We start from the raw sequence: 18848 nt of genomic DNA on the forward strand, positions 1-18848 counted from the left end.
AAATAGACAAAGGGTATTTGCAATTATTTTTTATCATGCAACCATATTTTCTGTAATGAAATATATAACTATTTGTAAGAAATTCTGTCTACAGTATCTAATATGTTTCAATATGTAGTCAATTTTGCCATTAGTTTTTGTTTACATTTCCTTGTCATCCAGAGATATGATGCAACAACTGTGCCAACTCTGTGAAGTCCAGTTATTGGGACAGGGGTTTTTGGATGGAATCTGATCTCACCTGAACCTGTAATACTGCTTCAATATAAATCTTTTTCTATCCCTGTGTTCTCTTCCTGCATTTATTTATGGTGTCTTGGAGAAAACAAGCTAATTTTCAGGGATCTCAGACTGCATTGTTAAGTGAATCAGATTTTGTCAAATTTAAAAAAAGAAAAGAAAAGAAAGCATTCTTTTTAAATGATAGTTTAGCCTGCACTTGTTAGCTTATGCTTATTTTGTTAAATGAATGAAAACTGTGTGATACGTTTATTCCTCCTTTATTTTTGCTTATTGTGGTGTTTCTTGTGATTATTTATTTCAAACTTTTATTGGCCTTATGTATTTTTCATAAATTGATATAAAACAATGGATTGAAATGTTTATGATGTTTATGATAATTCAAAATGGAAAAATAGGGATCATAGCTTTACAGTGGCGTTCAAAGATGCGACTGACCTTACGGCACTGATAGCGTTTTTTGTGTCCAAAATCTATACTCTTCAACACACTGCAAATACACAACACGAACCTGGCACAGTGTCTTTTACTTTGACCCTCTCAATATGTCTTGCTTTTCTACTAAGCTATCACCTTTTTTGTTTTTGTTTGTTTGTTTGTTTTCCTTTTTTGTCGTTTCCCCCATTTTAGGCCTCCGTAGCTTAGCTGGGGGGCGTAGAGAGTACGGTAGGTCTGGTAGGGAACCGCTTTATTCTATCTTTTTTGTATGTTTTTCATACATTTTGTCTGTCATTAACATTTTCACTTGATAAAAATGAGATATCATAAGTTAAATACACCATCATGTATAAGTATGTATAATACATTTCATTGTTTTCATCTGTTTCCAAATTGAATAGAGTTCAATTTTAAGTAGTTTGTCATATAACAAAAAAATACCCACATGTTGGCCTAGTGTTAGCACACTGGCAACTTTGAACAATATCATACTTTTAAAATCTTTTCTGCACAACTGCCACCTAATTTAACTGAGATGTGCATGAAGCCTTTTAACAAAGACCATAATTAATTTTTTGTTCATTTCTTTTAATATTACAGTTCTGTTTAAATTCATTAGTTTTAGCAGTGATTCACCCTCTTGCTTTAACCATTGTATATATTTTTCTTTACGAAAACCGAGGGGAGTAAAATCAGCACACACTGTGTTTAAGTCAGGTTCTGACCAGCATAATAGCTTTCTTCTACAAACCACCACAAATCAATGCTTAATATACCTTTGTTAATATGTAGTAAAGTCACTTGTTTTTAGCAGTTGCTTTAGGATTAGCTTTAAGGGAAAGATATGTTCATTTTAAATGGGGTGGTGTAAATGGTATTTTATAGCATTCTACCGTCTCACATCATGGTAGAAGATTTGGGTATTTTGGACACTGATATGTCTATTTTTAAACATACCAAAAAGTGGATTTTTTCAAGCAGGCTACAAATGATGTTTAACTTGTAATCAGGGGCACTCAGTAGATAAATTAGCTTATGAGTAATCTTAAACTCTCTGTTCATAATGAGATGACTAGATATACTGTAGCAAACCTAGAACATGTTAGCCCACTAACAGTCATATCTTATAGTTACTTCTCACTTTCTGTGAAACATAAATCTTTTGATAAACCACAGGCCTGTACTACAAAGCAGGATTTGGACTTATCCAGGCAGCTTGGGAGTTAACCCTGGGTTTTTGCTGTTATAAAGTTAGGGGTATATCACCATGGTAACTAATTCTGCAGACCTAAGATGCTCTGGAGCAGGTTCTGTTTAAGATTAAAGATTAAAGGCTATGAAATCACCACCTAATGACCAATAACCAAGGAACTTTATTCCTTGTTTTTTCCTGTTGGGGTCCAATTTTTTTCCTTTTTTAGAAAGCATTAATCTGCGATCCTGTAACAGGGTGCATTTTTGGACTCATGGATTTATTATAACAGAATTAATACTGCATATAGTCTAAGCCTATGCTTGAATTGCATAATGTCAAACCTTTACTCCTATAGCTGAACCTCATCAGGGCTGCAGCTGAAAAAATGCATATTTGCAGACTTCTTAGATTCAGATAGATAACCTATATTGATATAGCCCATTAGGTACTTCTCTGTCTAACTCACCAATGGGTTTAAAGCACACACAAACTCATACAATACAGTGCTGTTAATAATGTGCAGTGCTTGTCCCATTAAAGACTCTCATACTGGTCATTTGTCTGCAGCAACTTTGTTACTTTAGATCTATTTGTGTATTTAACCTCTTCATATTTTTCCAATAATAGTGTTATCTTCTTTTGAAAAGTCTGTTGCTCTGCTGCCAGTTTACCTAGCCATGTTTATCACTGGTCATATATACAATTGTAGCTAGACTGATAATCCCTGGGTCAACTTATTGAGTTGATAACCACCTTTTTACTAATGTTAGGGTAAGTGAAGCCAGCTAACATACCCTGGGTATGTTTATCTTGCTTCGTAGTACAGCGTCCAGGATAGGCCTGCTTACGTTTTAGATGGAGTGCTATTGAATTCCCAACATTAGTCCAGCATGTTATCTTTGAACACTCAAAATATTCTAACCTAATCTCAGGAAACCCTTTTCTAATTTTTCTCGTGTTGGTCTTTGTTTTTGACAACACCTTTGAGCTTACAGTGTACAAGTAACTTTACTTTGGCTTTAACAGCCAACAGGGGGGGGGCTATTACTTTAGTGACTCGCAGCTTCTTTAATCTGTGAAAGTTGGTTAACTTTTTTGGTGACTTAATTTGGGACTCTTATCTACTATTTCATCATGGGGTCAAATGCACTGAAAAGTGCTGAAATGCTAGTTTAGGCCATTGATTTGTATTGGTTTGTTGTGAAATACTCATACATAAAAGGTTAATCCACCTTGCATCCATGGGGGCATCACCACTGTATGTATATATGTATGTGGCAATGAACAACATGTTTGTTTTATTGTAAAAGAAAGGGCTACACAAATTTAAATTTAAACATTTTGTAAACCCAATAGAATCATCTGCAATTGACCTCTACACACCCTCAAGTATAACTAGTTGTCCTACGTCAAATCATCCATTCAGTCATCCATTTACCAATCAATCCACTCCATCTTTTCAAAACACCAGTGCCATATTCAGATTTAAACACAGGACAGAGTATAGGGCCTGAATAGGAACAAGGAAAAGAAAATTCTCTATTTCTTTTTTTCCTTGTTGCTTTTGCCAGACACAGTTATTTATTTTGGCTCTGTCAAAGTGCATACACAAAAGAACTGGCATGTAACTTTAGGGGAAAAAAGTTGTATACTACATGCTATATGTATGCTGTTAAAACAGAAAATACTTTTTGCTAGTTTTCCATATAAAGTATGCGCTTGTCTCTAATTCCTTAAGAAATCTTTTTTATTGCATCAAAATTACTCAGATAACAGAAACACCAAAGTCCCATTTTTATCATTATCCTTGTCAAACTGAAGTGAAACTAGACATTACCTCTTTCTCTATAGCTAGAGTTAAATAAAACACAGCGACCTGGAAGATTTCACCTTCATTTTGTTACATCTGCAGCCCCCATGCTCATGTACACAGCTCGTCAGTCATTGCATATCATTAACCCACAACCCTGATCTGAGTAAGAACAGCATCTTACCAGCCTCTTTGCCAGTCTGAGTCCACAACTATGGCAAGAACAGCCTCTGGCACAAATGGCGGGAGTCGGACGGAGCGGAGACACTGTCAGAACTTTTCCCAACGGTTTTTCTGAAATTTAAGTGTTGAACACAAAGAAGCAAAAGGTTTGAGAGGTCTGGCTGAAAAGCACGAGAGTGGAGGTCTGTTATATTTTTTGCACCAAAATTATTGTTATGGAATAGTATTGGGTTACACTTCACATAAAGTCCATGTAAGTAAGTATAAAGATTTCTTTTTTAATTTCCCTAATTGTGCCAATATAGTCAATTGGGAATCTGAAGCGCATATGCAAAATATGCAAATTTTAAATGTTTTAATTTAATTGTAATTGTAAAGTAGTGATAAGTGTTTTTTATGTGTGGCCGTGTACTTGCACTTCATGTAAAGTGTGACTAAAACTCGTGAGATCAAATACAAAGAGAAACGCATTTGGTCATAGGGTGATCATAACATTTTTGTGTAAAATTTTAAAAATGCCAAAAGTGAAACCTCAAAAACATCCATATGCGTAAATACAACATGCAATGCTTTTTACTACATCAGTCAAAGGCAGTCTTGATATTAAGAATGGGAATAGGAGACTGCTTTACTTTTTAGTCTAAACATGTTCTTTGTCTGGCTGTCTCAGCACATCTCATCTAACTTCCTTACTGTCTAAACCTCATTTTTGGTAGTCTAAGTACATGTTCTGGATTGGCTAATTCAGCAGTCTGATTTCAATTTGCTGATCTTACAGAAAGAACTACTTCAATATGAAATAATATGAAAAACCATTAACTGAAATAATCCAAAAATATTTGACTGCATCCTGGATTTTTTAATATGGCTTGCTTTTTCATATTTATGGTGATGATTTATGCTCTGTGTCTTATAAGTATGTGTAATATGAAAAAAGTAGAGATTTAGATAATGCATGTTACAGTGAATGTTTTTATGCATTAATGACTTGTCTACTGACTTACAAGTTAACGCAGACCTGATAAGTATTGACAGATCACGAGATCCTGAGAAATGGTTAGGACATTCGGGCAACACTGATGGGCAAAATTCCTAATAGCCTACATATTTATTGACTCTTTGAAGGTTTTTCAGCCTAATTTGACTAAAATAAATATAGCTTAATGGCTTTTTGTTTAGCCTCGTCAGATCATCGTTTGGCATTCTTTTTTCATTTTAAAATGTACAAAGATGTTTTTATAAAATATTGGCAGATGCAACAGAACAAAGTCTATCCTAATACACTCTCACTCATCTCTGACAATAAAAGCCTTGTTATCAGAAACAAGGTTTTGATTCCTCAAAGGAATACTGCCTATGAGCATTGCCCATTAAACTGTGTTTAAGTTGTGCCAGTGTCATTAGAACATCTGCATTTTGAGACAGAAACACAGTCAGTGTCTTAGGGTTTAGCAAATATGAGCATTTAAATGTGTTTTCTTTATAATGTGAAGCATTAAGTTCATCACAGTAGGACTGTTAATGTAAATCACGCATAAGAAATGATTGCAAAACAAATGCATTTAGATCTATTGGGAAAAACAAAAGCACTGATGTAAACTGAGCATACCTGTGTTTCTCTCTCTTATCACCTGTAAATGATTGAATTAAGGATTGCATAAACTAAGACAATATATCCTGTAAACAATTTTCAATAATTCTTAGTCTGTTATGGTAGGTATCTATATATATATATATATGACAAGATGATTTACTGTTGAGCATTACTGTGTTCCTACCCTGCATCTTTTCTGCCTAACCAGTGTTGCTTGTTCCTTACAGGGATTCAGTTTCGTCTCCCTACTTCCTGCAGCGTGGATCGTGCTCAGCCACCTCCAGGTACCAGTCCGTCTCCATACTCTTCTTTCCCTCCATACTAGCACTTATTTTTGCAGACATGCATTTCAGTCGCAGCCATAAATCCATGGGCAAAGCAAAGGGGTGATGTCATTTTTGCTAAAAAAAGAAAAAAAAGAAAAAAAGGAAAATCAGAAGAATATAAACAGATGAGGACCAGGTATCTGAAACAGGCTCAGAAACACAGCAGTACATCTTGATTTTTCAAAAAAGTACATTAAATTATAAAAATAAGCATAAATAAAAGGGTTGAGCAGTGTGAGACACGGTCAACTGTCAACATCCACAGGAGGTTTAAAATATGAATGAAAAAAAAGGTGGAGTGTTGGCAAAACAGCTGCTTCAATGTATTACATTCAGACACTCTCACAGATGCTAATCTGAAAGTGCTGCTGAGCCTGCATCTGCTAAACTTGCCTGTTTTATCAGACCAGACATGGTTAGAGCTGCCATACCCTCTTAATCACGGCAGGGGCGCCTCCAGAATTTTTTCATAGGGGTGGCCATATAGGGGCCACTAAAAATATTGGGGTAGCACCGGACACAGCAGTAGGGGTGACGACGGGAAATCGTCAGGGACATAATACGAATGACAAAAATTGTATACGTAGGAATAAAGTACAAGTTCATGTTGAAACTCTTTGTAGGGTGTCTTCCTCTCTTGTGCTCACATTTATTAAAATCATTACCAACACAGGACAGTCTTGCCACAGGGGGTACTGGGAGGGGGGCAGCAAATTTTGGGGGTGGCTAGTTTATTTTTAATGTTAAAGTAACACATTAGAGCCATGAAACTTTAAACTGGCTGCGCTTCATTTGTGATGTTAGTAAGATAGAGCTTGGACAAACATATTTCCCAGCCCAGAATCAACGCGGCACAAAAAAAGGGCTCAAAATATAATATTAATTTTTTTTTTAAATGATTAGAACATGGTAGCCTAAAATGATTTTAAATCAAAACCTTAACATAACCTGCTTTCGACCAGGTTGTGTGTTCAGCATAAATTTACCACACAGTGATTTAGCCAGGTAAAAATAGAGATACTTTCAGGACACAGGAAAATCTGATTATCGCCAACCCATTAATCTCACTTTGTAGTATTGCACTCTGGTCTGCAACCCTGTAAATGTCATGATAGTAGCAGAGGTTTCAGAGGTTGGGGATTGATTCACTTTTCAGACCTACATTTCATGAGTGCTAACAATGAAAAATAACCCCAGTCAGCCTTGAAGTAAATGAATAAATAATCAGTCCCTATCTATGATTTTTAACATTCCAAAAACTGTTGGCATGGACCATGATCTAAAACAAATATTTCAATTATATTGTATTAAATAACCTAACAAACGCATTCCAAATTTTGTATTAAAAGTATACCTAAATGTAATATTTTCTTCAGGCCTGAAATTGTTTTAATTATCAATAATCAGGTGTGTAGTGTTGTATAGGTTATACGTATGATCACTACTTTGAATCTAGAATTCAAATATGTCGGTCCTTTCTGCTTCATTTGCAATTTATATAATTAAATGCACGTCAAAGCTGTTGTAAATTAATTTCCTGATTGACCAATCAATTAATTAGGGGAACAGTTTTTGTAGCACTGCACCTCAAGCAATCTGAGGAGCTATGTCATGCACACCGTTAATTCTCCAGTGCAGATGAAGAATTTAGAAAAGGCAATAGAAACTAACCATAGAGATTGTGGTGATGATACGTAGGCTACAGTGGTTTGTTTGTGGTTAAATGCAGAGACAAATCTTTGCTGTTGATGTGTCAAAATGCCTGTCCTGAATGGAAAAGCTACCTGGGTCCTCACTGTTTATTAGTAATACTACGAATGTTGTACATTTAAGCAGAGGAGCAACACAATTTTATGACATGGCACTCAGGTCTATTTAGTCTTGGCTGCACCTACAGCGTGTGGGTTTATTTGCTGAAGTGCCCAGTGCAGCAGTGCTGAGCCAAACAATCAAATTCAAACACAGCCAGGCACAACTGACTAAACAAAAGACATGATACTTCCCTGGACTATATTAGCAAAAATTTTAACAAAAGCTGAGTATTTAGAAGACAAACCCACTGTCACTGGCCCTAGGTAAGGGATTTATTGTGTTCAAGGACTCCTACTGGTTCTCAGTATTACTGCGTAGGACAGAGGATAAGGTGCTGTGAAGTTGAGAAAAACTAATACTCTGACTTCCTGTAGTACAGAAAAAAAAATGTGACAAGACTTGTGAATGCACAGCCACACTGATTATCGAGGCTTCTTTGTCAGTGCCAGCATCAGATTCCCCCCCCCCCTCCTCCTTAGAGCTCGAGGTTGTTCCTTCCAGCCTGTTGATGAGTCACACCAAATTCATAACTGCTCTGGAAAAGTCACAGCATAATTTTACAGTTTCCTCCATGGTTCCAACCCAAACTGCTGTGTTACAGTGAACAAGTGAATTAAACAAAGAACTCTGGTATATGTTACTGAAGGAGTTGAGACTGTTCTAACTCTGTTGGATAGTATGCTTGTGTAAGAAAAGATAAGACTTCTGCAGAGGTGTTTTATATTCAGCGCAGTCACATTTTGTCACAGTACACAATGACTCCCCACTTTAACCAGAGATTAGATCCAGAAACTCTACTGCAGTTACCTAACTTGTCAAATCACAGCACTATTATAAATGTCATTTCTTGTGGCAGTGTCTGCACAAGGAGGGTTCCTGTTCTCACAGATTAAGAGTAGGAAGAAGTATCTAGACCCAGTATTACGTTAAATGGCATTTGTGCCATATAAAATCAGCTAACTGCAAAACAAAAACAAAAAGGATCTGTAGGTTTATGCTTTTGTGTGCTTGTGATTGGAAGGACTTTGATTAACCTCTTCAGGATCTGTAATTCCTTGATTGATGTGACGAAACTGTTAACAACAGCATAAAACACAGATGTATTCACTGCAAGGGGATGAGCCTGGTGTCAAAGTATATGTATAAAAAGTAGAATTTGCTAAAAAAAAATTTTAAGAATCCGCATATCCTGCAGGGTGATATGGTCCTTGGGAGTTTACCCAAAATGCACTTTTTGTAGTTGTCACAGTGAAATGATAAGAAAACAGATAAAACATCCAGAATGCCAATGCTTGTTACTGTTACTCCATGTCACAGACATTGAATTGGTGTGAATTCTGGTGTTGAAATGACAAACTGCATAATAATAATGGTCAAATCTGATTAAAGAAAATATTGCCCTGAACAAAAACATTTTGCCTTTAGATGGATGTCAAATTGACTTGATTGCAGTTCATGTAGACACTGACTGCAAACTGTAAATTAATGTAGGCATCTCCTGCACTTGTGATGTTAAGAAATGCTAAATTAAAATTACAAAATTAGTACTTTAAGGTAGCATTTTATAGTATTCAGGTAAAAATTTTCCAGGCTTCATTAAATATACTAAATTAATTGGTCGTTATCAGCTCATTCTAAGGGGCCAGGTGGGCGGGACTGTTTGACTGTTAATAGAGTGACTTCACTTGTAAATGTATTCTTATTCTGAATTCAAATTGTCAGTTCAGTTCAGTACACACAGTCCTGTGAAATTAGAGATTTTACAGGGTCTATGAAGTCTTATGAAAAACTACATCCACCCTTACTCTGTCCATAGTAATTAAGAGGGTAAGTAGCAGTCAGGTGCTGCTATTTGAATGCATTTGATTATTGATCATCAACAGGTGTGACCAGTTGTAATTTTTGGCAGTTTGCTGGTGTGAAACATTGTGCTGTGTGCTAAGGCAAAGCCACAATCTGGGTAGAGCTCAGAAAAACACAATGCTACATCACCAACTCTACAGGAAGTAGAGTTGGAGATGTTCATGACAGCAGAATTAGAAAAAGACTGAACATGTATGGCTTGTTTGGAAGGGTTGCCAGAAGAAAACCCTGTCTCTCTAAAAAGAACATGGCAGCGTGGATCTGGACAATCCACAGGACTTCTGGGGCAATGTCCTTTGGACAGATGTTTGGTCATAATATGCCACATTTGGCAAAAACAGCATATGAGCACACAAACCTCATACCAACTGTCATGTATGGTGGTGGAGGAGTAATGATTTAGGCTTGTTTTGCCTTGGCACCTTGCAGTCATTGAGTTGACCATAAACTCCTCTGTATGCTGTATGTAAGTATCCTCGAGGCAAATATGAGGCCATCTGTTTGACAGCTAAAGCTGGCTGAAAATGACTCGTACTACAGGACAATTACTCCAAGCACCGCAGCGACTCTGAATGGTTTAAAAGGAAAACAATCAAGGTGTTGCAATGACCAGGTCAAAATTCAGACCTCAACCTGATAGAAATGCTGAGCATAAAGAGAGCTGAGCATAATCAAATGCACACAAACCTCAATGAATTGAAGCAACACTGTTAAGAAAAGTGGGCCGAAAGTCCTCCACAACATTGTGAGAGACTGATGAAGTCATACAGAAAATTATTATTTCAAGTAATTGATGTTGAAGATGACTGTAAAAGTTATTGAATCATGGGATGTACTTCGTTTTTCACAGAACTGCTAGATTCCCGTGAAAACCTTTTTTTCACATGACTGCAGGTGAAAAAAAATAAGCACTTGTCAATGGGTTTTACAGGGCTATAGTGTTATGCTTCACAGGTGAATGCCTCTCACAGATATTGCAACTGAAAAACAACTCCTATAATGATATTACTAAAACAAGGAAATTCATAAAAAATACATACAGTACATGTCACAGACGCACGTAAAATTTCATTCATAAAATTTCCAGACTAATAGATGGAAAACATGGAAAGTACAGTACAGTCTACATCGGGGACATCTGGTGTCCATTAGGTGTTACTGCAATATGTTGTGATTCCCCCTCCCCACACTGAAGTAGGACAATACTCTCAGAAGCCTATTAAGTGGTGACAGTGTAAGTAGAGTCAGCAAATTAAATGTCTTCACTAAACAACATTAACCTAAGCAAATTATTCGATAATTTTGTCCAGTGCATAACTGTAAATGTGAGGGCAACAAATCTGTTTCCAAATGTCAGTTCATCCAGACAGTCATGATGTACATGAATGAACTGCAGCACAGCTGTGTAGTGCTGACTCAACTTAGAGGCTAATTTCTTTTTCATTACACGGGTGTGCAGTCATTACATCTGCAGGAAATTATATGATTGCTCAGTTATTTGGTTATTCAATAACAACACAGTGGTCATTCCCACTCTTACAAGAATGTTGGAGACTCAAGGAAGACCACCATTGGGCAACATTAACAGCTTTGATACCTTTAAATTTACTTTTGCATTTAGAGACTGGAACACAAACAAAAATGCAGATTTTTTCTAACAACTTCCTCAATGTATTAGCATTTTTTTGTATTTAGTAGGTCTGTAATAGGGTTGGGAAAATGAACATTATTCAACACATACAGCAGTATTGCTTCCTCTTGTGCTAGGTTATTGATGCAAATATTTTCTGTTATACACAGGCAGACTCTCTCTTACAAAACCGTGCGCTTTCTTTTTAATGTAAAGTCTTCCAAAATGAATACCGTTAAACTGAAATTAAGTTGCAATACAGCAGAAGAAACAGAAGGAAACATGGTGTGAGGAACAAACCAGAGAACTAATTGTGTTGTGAGTTAGCTGCTGATTCTTTACCCTAGTCTGTACACAACAGCTGTGACAAATAAAAGAAGGTAGTTATGGTAGCTGACCTCAACTAGCAATGCAGTTAATCAATTTAATTTGAACTCCAAAAGGAGTGACTAAACCATACTTCACTAAAAATGTAGAAAATAACAACTTTCACCAAACGCCAGTAGGTTATAGGATCTTTGCTGCACGTCTGCCTTTACTTGACAGGTTTTAGCTTACTAACCAAAAGCAGGTGCAATAGATTTATATGACAAAATAAATGTCAGACACTTACATGATTTTTGCAGTATGTTTATAATTCCAGCACAACATCCAACATTTTCCCTTTTTCCCTCGTTGCCATAATTTTCCTTGTTCCTTTCACTACTCATATCAAGGCTGCTAGCTTGTTTGCTGGCTCTTAGCTGTGGCTAGCTTTAGCTTTACCCACTTTACCTTTGTTAGCCTCTTTAAAATGTCCATGTTCACTGGGGTTAGATAGGTCTGCTGTTATGAATCTTTTCATGGTGGATCCCTCCACCAGGAGCTGATAGTTGAGAGGTGAAGACGAGGTGATAGTTAGATTACATTTAAATGCAATGTTATATTTTTTCATTATACAATCAAACTGATCTCAAGATTCAGTCTTAAGTCAGTTTGTTTCATCGGAAATGTCTACTTTGCAGTACGAGTGGCCCATTTTTGCTAAATAGTTGGCCCAGTTGACTTAAACACTGCTCACATGAAAAAATGTGGAAGAGCTGATGTTTCAAAGTGTCCCAAGTGATTTACCAAAAAGTTACCTGTAGTAGGCCTGTATATATAAATATATACATTTAGGTTGATGTTCAAGAAATAAAATGGGATTTGCTTCACATATCTTTGAAAATATCGTGAGTAAATCAGAATTAAACATTTGACTTGGTATAGTTGGTAATAATAGATATTATAGATGACATTATTGAAGACTGTTGTTCTATTTAAGTTCATAGTCTTACTATTGAAGGCTACTGTGTAAACGATCTGTACTTTATATTTATTTAACTTCCTTCTAATGTAGTGTTATGTTCAGTTGTTGGATTAAAAGCAAAATCTTCAAAAATAAAAAGCAAATGAGCATCTTTAATATTTTATTTAAAAATCTAATTAACGAATTGACTTGAAAATGTTACATTGGCGAGATAATTGTGCCAGTAAACAAATACAGACAGTAGAGTAGAGACATTCAGACATTTGTGTCATTCAGCTTGTTTCTGGTACCAAGCAATCTGTGACATTTTCAGCTTCTTTCAGTAAGTCAAACAAATCCAGGATGCAAAAATAGAAAGCTTTGAGTTGCATGCTGTCTGAGTCACTGTGCTCTTTATATTTTGGTACTCACCCGCTGTGTCTTACAGAACTCCAGTTGGAAGGAAGTCAAATCTGTGACTAGGTTCGCTTGAACAGGTTTCAGTGTGGCTTTTTATTACTTATTGCATGTAATTACCTGCAATCAAAAGTTGATTGTGTGTTTTTGCTATGTTAGAAACTGTCTGCACCTTTCTATGTCAGTGTAGAGTCAACATCTGAAGCTTGCTGTGAAATTCCTGCAGTATGCTACTGAAAACTAGCATATTTTTCTATGTGTGCCTGAGTGGGAGATGTTCAAAGTACATCAAAAGCGCTGCAGAGGTGAATGACTGATGTTTCAAATGGCTTTTTCTCGATATAGCTTATAATTATTCAAGCTGTGACTCTCAGTCTTAATCTGGTTGGTGGTTCATTTAGGGCTTTGTTTGGTGGTAAAGAAACACCAGTTTCGAGTGCCCATTAAACTCAAGCTTATTTTTGGAGCAACCTTTGGATTTGGCTTAATTAACTAGGGTTTTACAGATAGATGCCATTATAAAATTAAGGAACATGATTACTCTCTGGTATGTATATAGCAATATATAAAAAAAGAAAGATTTCACTAATAGATCCAGTCAGGCTAAAGTAGGTAGCTGTAGGGAGTTTCATAGCATTTCTACTTGAATTGTATTACTAAAACAAAAACCAGAGCATCAGATTAATAAAATTAAAATGTATATATGCAAACAAATCCTACATTTACCATGGAGATCATACTTGAAAGAGGATATTATATATATTTAACTAAATTGAACTATGCTTTTTCTACCAAGACTATTTTCCTACAAATTGAATGGCGTCAAAATTTCTATGCTGAACAACTAAATGTTAGGTGTTTTAATATGCCTTTGCAAAGCAAGTGAAATTGGTATGTTTCCAATTCTGCTGTGAGGTCCATCTGGATGGATTACCATCAAATTCTCATTTGCACTTGAAAGACCAAAAATCTTCCCATAATCCTTCATTGCACTTTCCAATAAACACGGACATATTACAAAGCTGCTGATGCTTTCTACCTTAATGACATTTCCCTCCCTTTAAGTGCCCTAATGCCTAATCTCTCATCAAGCTATGAAGCTTCTCTATCACACACTCGTCAGCTTTGGCCACATTTATCATTCTCATGTTATTTTTTGTTTTTATCCTCTACCCTTGTCTTGCCTTGTCCTCGTCCTCTCATCTTGCTTGTGCTATCCAGCGGTATCATATCCTCCCAGTTACAAGAAGACTCCACCTCCTGTGCCCCCGCGCACCACCACCAAGCCTCTTATCTCTGTAACAGCCCAGAGCAGTACAGAGTCCACCCAAGATGCCTACCATGAGGGCAGGCATCCACGGGGTGGTCTGTGGACCACAGACAGTCTCGGCCGTCCCATCTACAGCTCCATGGACAGCCTGGACAGCACCAAGGCGGTTACCATGGCCATGGAGTCAGCAGCAAGCAAGAGGCATGCGTCGTTAGGCAGCCACACCTCGGTCCAGACATGCGACAAAGCAGTGCTGGTGTCCAAGGCTGAGGAGTACCTCAAAACCCCACGTTCCTCTATTGGGATACAGGTAACAACATAACCGTGGGCCACTCACTGCCTCTTTCGCCTCTATTGCTAAACCCCACCTCCCTCCACTCCCTTGATTACACCAAGTGCCAGGAAGGTCCCATTTGTCTTCTTTTGTTGTGTCCTGGCTGAAAGGCTACTTCTCATTTTGATAAACAGATTGCCAATGTGAATCAGACATTCAGTATAATCTCCACTCTTTGCTCTTAATCATATAAACTTGGGTCATGCATCAGAGAATGAAAATTACGATGGCATTTTGGCTTCTATGATATTTGTCAAAATGTATAAAAAAGTGATTTTTTTTAAATACGCTAAAAGTGATTTATTATTTAATAATATTTCACCACAGAAAATGATCGCCCTCGTCTCTGGGCACAAAGACATTAAAATGCTGAACTGACAAACTACAAGTGTCCGCACTAGTTCAATGTGTCATTTTTTTCATTGTGACTAATACCCAAATGTACCACTGTGCATGGCTATGGAGTCTTGTTGACCTTTACATATGTCAAGACTACCGAGGGCTTATTAAAAGAACCCAGCAGCAAGGATAAATTGGTGATTTATGTTTTTCACCTCTTGAACACACCTTCACTACCGGCTGAGGTAGCTCCCATCATGTTACTGCTTAAACAAGGAGGTCTGCTGCGAGATAAAGAAGCTCTCTGTTTTATGTACTGTCTGGCTTAGCTAGCCCTGAAGGCAAGTGTCCACAGTCCACTCCATTGCAAGAGTTCCTTTGTGGACTGTATTTATTTTTAACCTGTTTTCCACATATTTTCTATGAAAATGTCTCTACCAGGACTCTAATGTAAACTAGATGATTTTCTATTGCATAGTTTGTTGCTCAAGAAGTGCTAAACTCCTGGATAAAATTGAACTTTTTCTGGGACCTGTGGGAATTTCTAGGGATAAGTTCTACATATGGCACTTTTATGGCATTTATGACTCAATTACAGTTCTGGCAAATGTTGTGTGGGTCAGATATGGCAAGAAAGTCATGGTGTGGTGTTGCCGTGGGTTATGGCAGGTGTTTTGTAGGCCAGAGATATACCAAATCCCACAGCACATCTGACATTTAGATTGTGTAAAATGAATCTTAAGTCAGGCTTACGCTGAGTCAGTGCCATCAAGCCCAGTGTGGTAAATAGAAAACTGCAGATCTGAATCAGCCGATCTATCAGTGATAATGTAAACTGATAATGTAAAGCTACTCTTACACGTAAGTTGGGTTTATTATACTTGGCAGTATGTAACAAACATCTCAATGTCAAACTTCTTTTAGGTGCTAAAAATGTGCATCTGTACTTTGGCGTGTCTGTAAATTTCATTGTTCTCTTGTTGCATTTATCAGGTGGAAACTGTGACAGACTCTGAGACTGACACTAAAGGCCTTCCTCAGTTCCATTCTATAGGGATCCAGGTGGAGGATAAAAAACGGTATGTAGCAGAGAAAGTGGAAAGTGTCAGAGTGCATTTTTTTCATCTCAGTTAGAGTCTTTACATTTCATTGCTGTTCCTGGTAGGCATGGGAGGTTCAAGCGCTCCAACAGTGTGACCACTGCAGTGCAAGCAGACATGGAGTTGGAGGGATTTCCCTCCATGGAGGATAAAGGTTTGCAGTTCGGTGGTGCCTTCGGCCGCCACTCTGAGCCCAGCACGCCAACACAGTATGGAGCGATCCGTACGGTGCGCACGCAGGGCCTTTTCAGTTACAGGGAGGACTACCGGCCTTCCAGTGGGCCACCCAGCCCACAGCCTGAACCCTGGCTGGTTGAACCCAGCCTGGAGAGCACCGACACAGGCCGAGTATCCCCCCTCCGCAGGGACGGCAGCTGGTTTATGCAGCTCCTTCACAACGAGACCAAGCGGTTGGAAGCATGGTGCAAAGAGATGGAGGCGGAGGCAGAGGAGCATGACCTGTCAGAGGAGAGTGAGTGTACTGATGGAAAGGACACTTTTGTCAAATCCAGGGCTTTTGTTGCGTGATTTCAATGCTTTCATGACATTTACTCTTTGAATGTTTCTTTTTGCAGACTTTATAGCAGTATAGCCAAGCCGAACATTCTCAGTAATAGCTGTCATTGAAAATGAGAATACTGAATCGTGACAGGCATTTTGTGAGCAGATTGGATTCTTGTGAATGACCGAAAGATATTGCTCACCATGTTGGCTTTTGCCAAGCTGTCTGTAATAAAGCACTCTCTCTTTCTCCTTCTCTCTGTGCTTGTGTACGTGTCCAGTCCTAGGAAAAATCCGAAGTGCAGTTGGGAGTGCTCAGTTATTAATGTCTCAAAAGTTTCAGCAGTTTTACTGGCTATGCCAGCAGAATCTGGTGAGTACTGCATGTCTTTCAGACAAAATCCCTGTTTCAACATGCTGCACAAAAACACGCAAAAGGTCAGGGGTAAACTTGTTGATTGGCTCCTTTTTCTCAGCGCTTTGAGAAGGCGCTTGGCCTGACGCTGCACTTGTGTGCTTTCCAGAAATAGACCACAGAGATCGATAGCGAAGCAGTCTCTCTGCAGCTATTGACCCCGCAGTAAACGAAAGGGGAATTCCAATAGGAAGCAGCACCTGTGTTGAGGCTATCCATTAATGCACAGAGACAGCAGTTTGAATGGGAACTCAGAGTTTTAGTAATGGACTGCCACGCTGTCTCACTGTTTAGCCATCATGTCGCGTCTGCTGGAAACTCATACCTTTTCTAATGCAGACTTTACAGAGTCAGCATAAATCAAAAGATTGCAGAATCATAAGTGGGGATGTTTCTGCAGATACACAAAGAGGCAGCCTGAAACTTAATCACCTATTTATAAAACGTAGATAATTAAAACAAAAATGTAAATGAAATGCAGAACCTTGTGGAGGTGGCTGAAATCACCTCTCTCACTGCCTTCTGCTGGGGTTTTTTTGTCTCTTAACTCACTGTGTTGCTCTTCTTTAGATGATTTTGGGCCACTCTCTCTCCCTCCTTCCCCTCAGATAATAGGATGATGAATTAAGTCTAACATTGGTAGTGACAAGCTTTAGATTGCCCTGAGCTTTCAGACGTGTCTGAATGAGAGAATGGATCTGTTTCACCTGCTGGATGGAGGAAGAACTGCATTTTGTATCTATAAAAAGCTCTGAATTTGCTTTTGAAGTTTGGCTTGACAGACCTTTTCTTGATGTTCAGTGCACGCTCATTCTCTGTGTGGTGTCTGAAGTAATGAGGCTCTATCTGCCTAATTTTGTGAGCTGTGATTTGCAAGCAACATCCAAATGGGTATATATGTAGAAATACAGCAACAGTTTGTACCAGGTTTCTCTTTAACATGAAGTTTAATCTCTTTAGATAATAATTACATTACAGTAGTGTCCAAACACAGAAACTAAATCTTTCTGGAAAAACACTCAGGCAGGCATGTCTGCAAAATCAATGCTGTGACAGAAAGAAAAACATAAAAATTTTGTAAATATGTATCTCTTTACTTCAGTGTCTTCAGAATTCTGCACATATGCGACTTGTTTATCACAGTAATCGCTTAAGCAAATAATGGAGACAAAACAATTCTCAGAAACTGCCAGCTGAGGTCATGAGCCAATGTTGGTGCTGTACTGCCACACAGTGGTCAAAGTGGTGATGTTCAAGTGTAGCTTTGAGCAACAGCAAGTCCCAGAAACAAGCTGGACTTTTGAACATTGGATTTGATTGCACATCTTTATAAGCCCCTCTGTCTCTTTAGGACCCCAGTGCCATGCCCAGACCCACATCTCAGGACCTGGCTGGATTCTGGGACCTTTTGCAGCTTTCCATCGATGACGTCACTGCCAAGTTTGATGAGCTGCAGCAGATCAAGAGCAACCAGTGGCAGCTGGTGGAGAGCCCAGAGAAGAAGGTTAAACCATTTGCTCTTTTCCTATGCTTCCACACACTCATAATAACAAGTCTTAATGGGCTTCAGATGAACTCACTCAGCTTTAGAGGAAACTACACCAACAGCATTTCTGTTCCATTTTTAGACCTTGGACCAGCAGGAGGTTACAAAGCATAACAAAGGAGGCGGCACCAGTTAGATTAGAAAGCTAGTGGCATCCTCTAAAAGTGACTTAGATTTTCATATTATCACTGAGTATCTGGTTCACGGTGTTAAAGTGAAATTGAATGGCTCTTAAGCTTTTAGTAATTTCATCCAAGTTGGTTGTGAAAAATTTATCAGCTCCTAATGTTAATGGGGAAAAAACACTCGGTGTGAGTTTTCTTAATGTCAGACTAAATCACAGGCAGTAAGATCATGCAGTTTTCACACAGCATTTAAACACACAAATTACTTTGACTTTTTATCACAGCATCTGCACTGGATAGCTACTGGCTTTTTCACGAACACGATAGAGCAAAGCCACTTTTATTTTGAAAGCTCTAACATCGCCGGACAAACATAAAGCAAAAGTTTTCCACCAATAGGCGCACAAAGCACAGGAGCAAATATGCAAAACCAAATCCAAGGC

The 18848-nt window shown here is 38.1% G+C and overlaps 1 protein-coding gene across 2 annotated transcripts in view; it reads left to right on the forward strand.

Annotated features, from left to right (window-relative positions):
* LOC100710580 (disks large-associated protein 2) overlaps positions 1 to 18848 on the forward strand; it is a 106771-nt gene that overhangs the window by 78639 nt on the left and 9284 nt on the right. For both annotated transcript variants that reach the window (XM_019346265.2, XM_019346268.2), the window contains 7 exons: positions 871 to 915; positions 5688 to 5744; positions 13997 to 14355; positions 15712 to 15797; positions 15884 to 16290; positions 16601 to 16692; positions 18086 to 18238. In XM_019346265.2, coding sequence (XP_019201810.1) covers positions 871 to 915; positions 5688 to 5744; positions 13997 to 14355; positions 15712 to 15797; positions 15884 to 16290; positions 16601 to 16692; positions 18086 to 18238 — 1199 coding nt within the window. The remainder of the gene's footprint in view (positions 1 to 870; positions 916 to 5687; positions 5745 to 13996; positions 14356 to 15711; positions 15798 to 15883; positions 16291 to 16600; positions 16693 to 18085; positions 18239 to 18848) is intronic.

This window comes from Oreochromis niloticus, linkage group LG15 (assembly GCF_001858045.2).
Source record: "Oreochromis niloticus isolate F11D_XX linkage group LG15, O_niloticus_UMD_NMBU, whole genome shotgun sequence".
Classification (NCBI taxonomy): Eukaryota; Metazoa; Chordata; class Actinopteri; order Cichliformes; family Cichlidae; genus Oreochromis; species Oreochromis niloticus.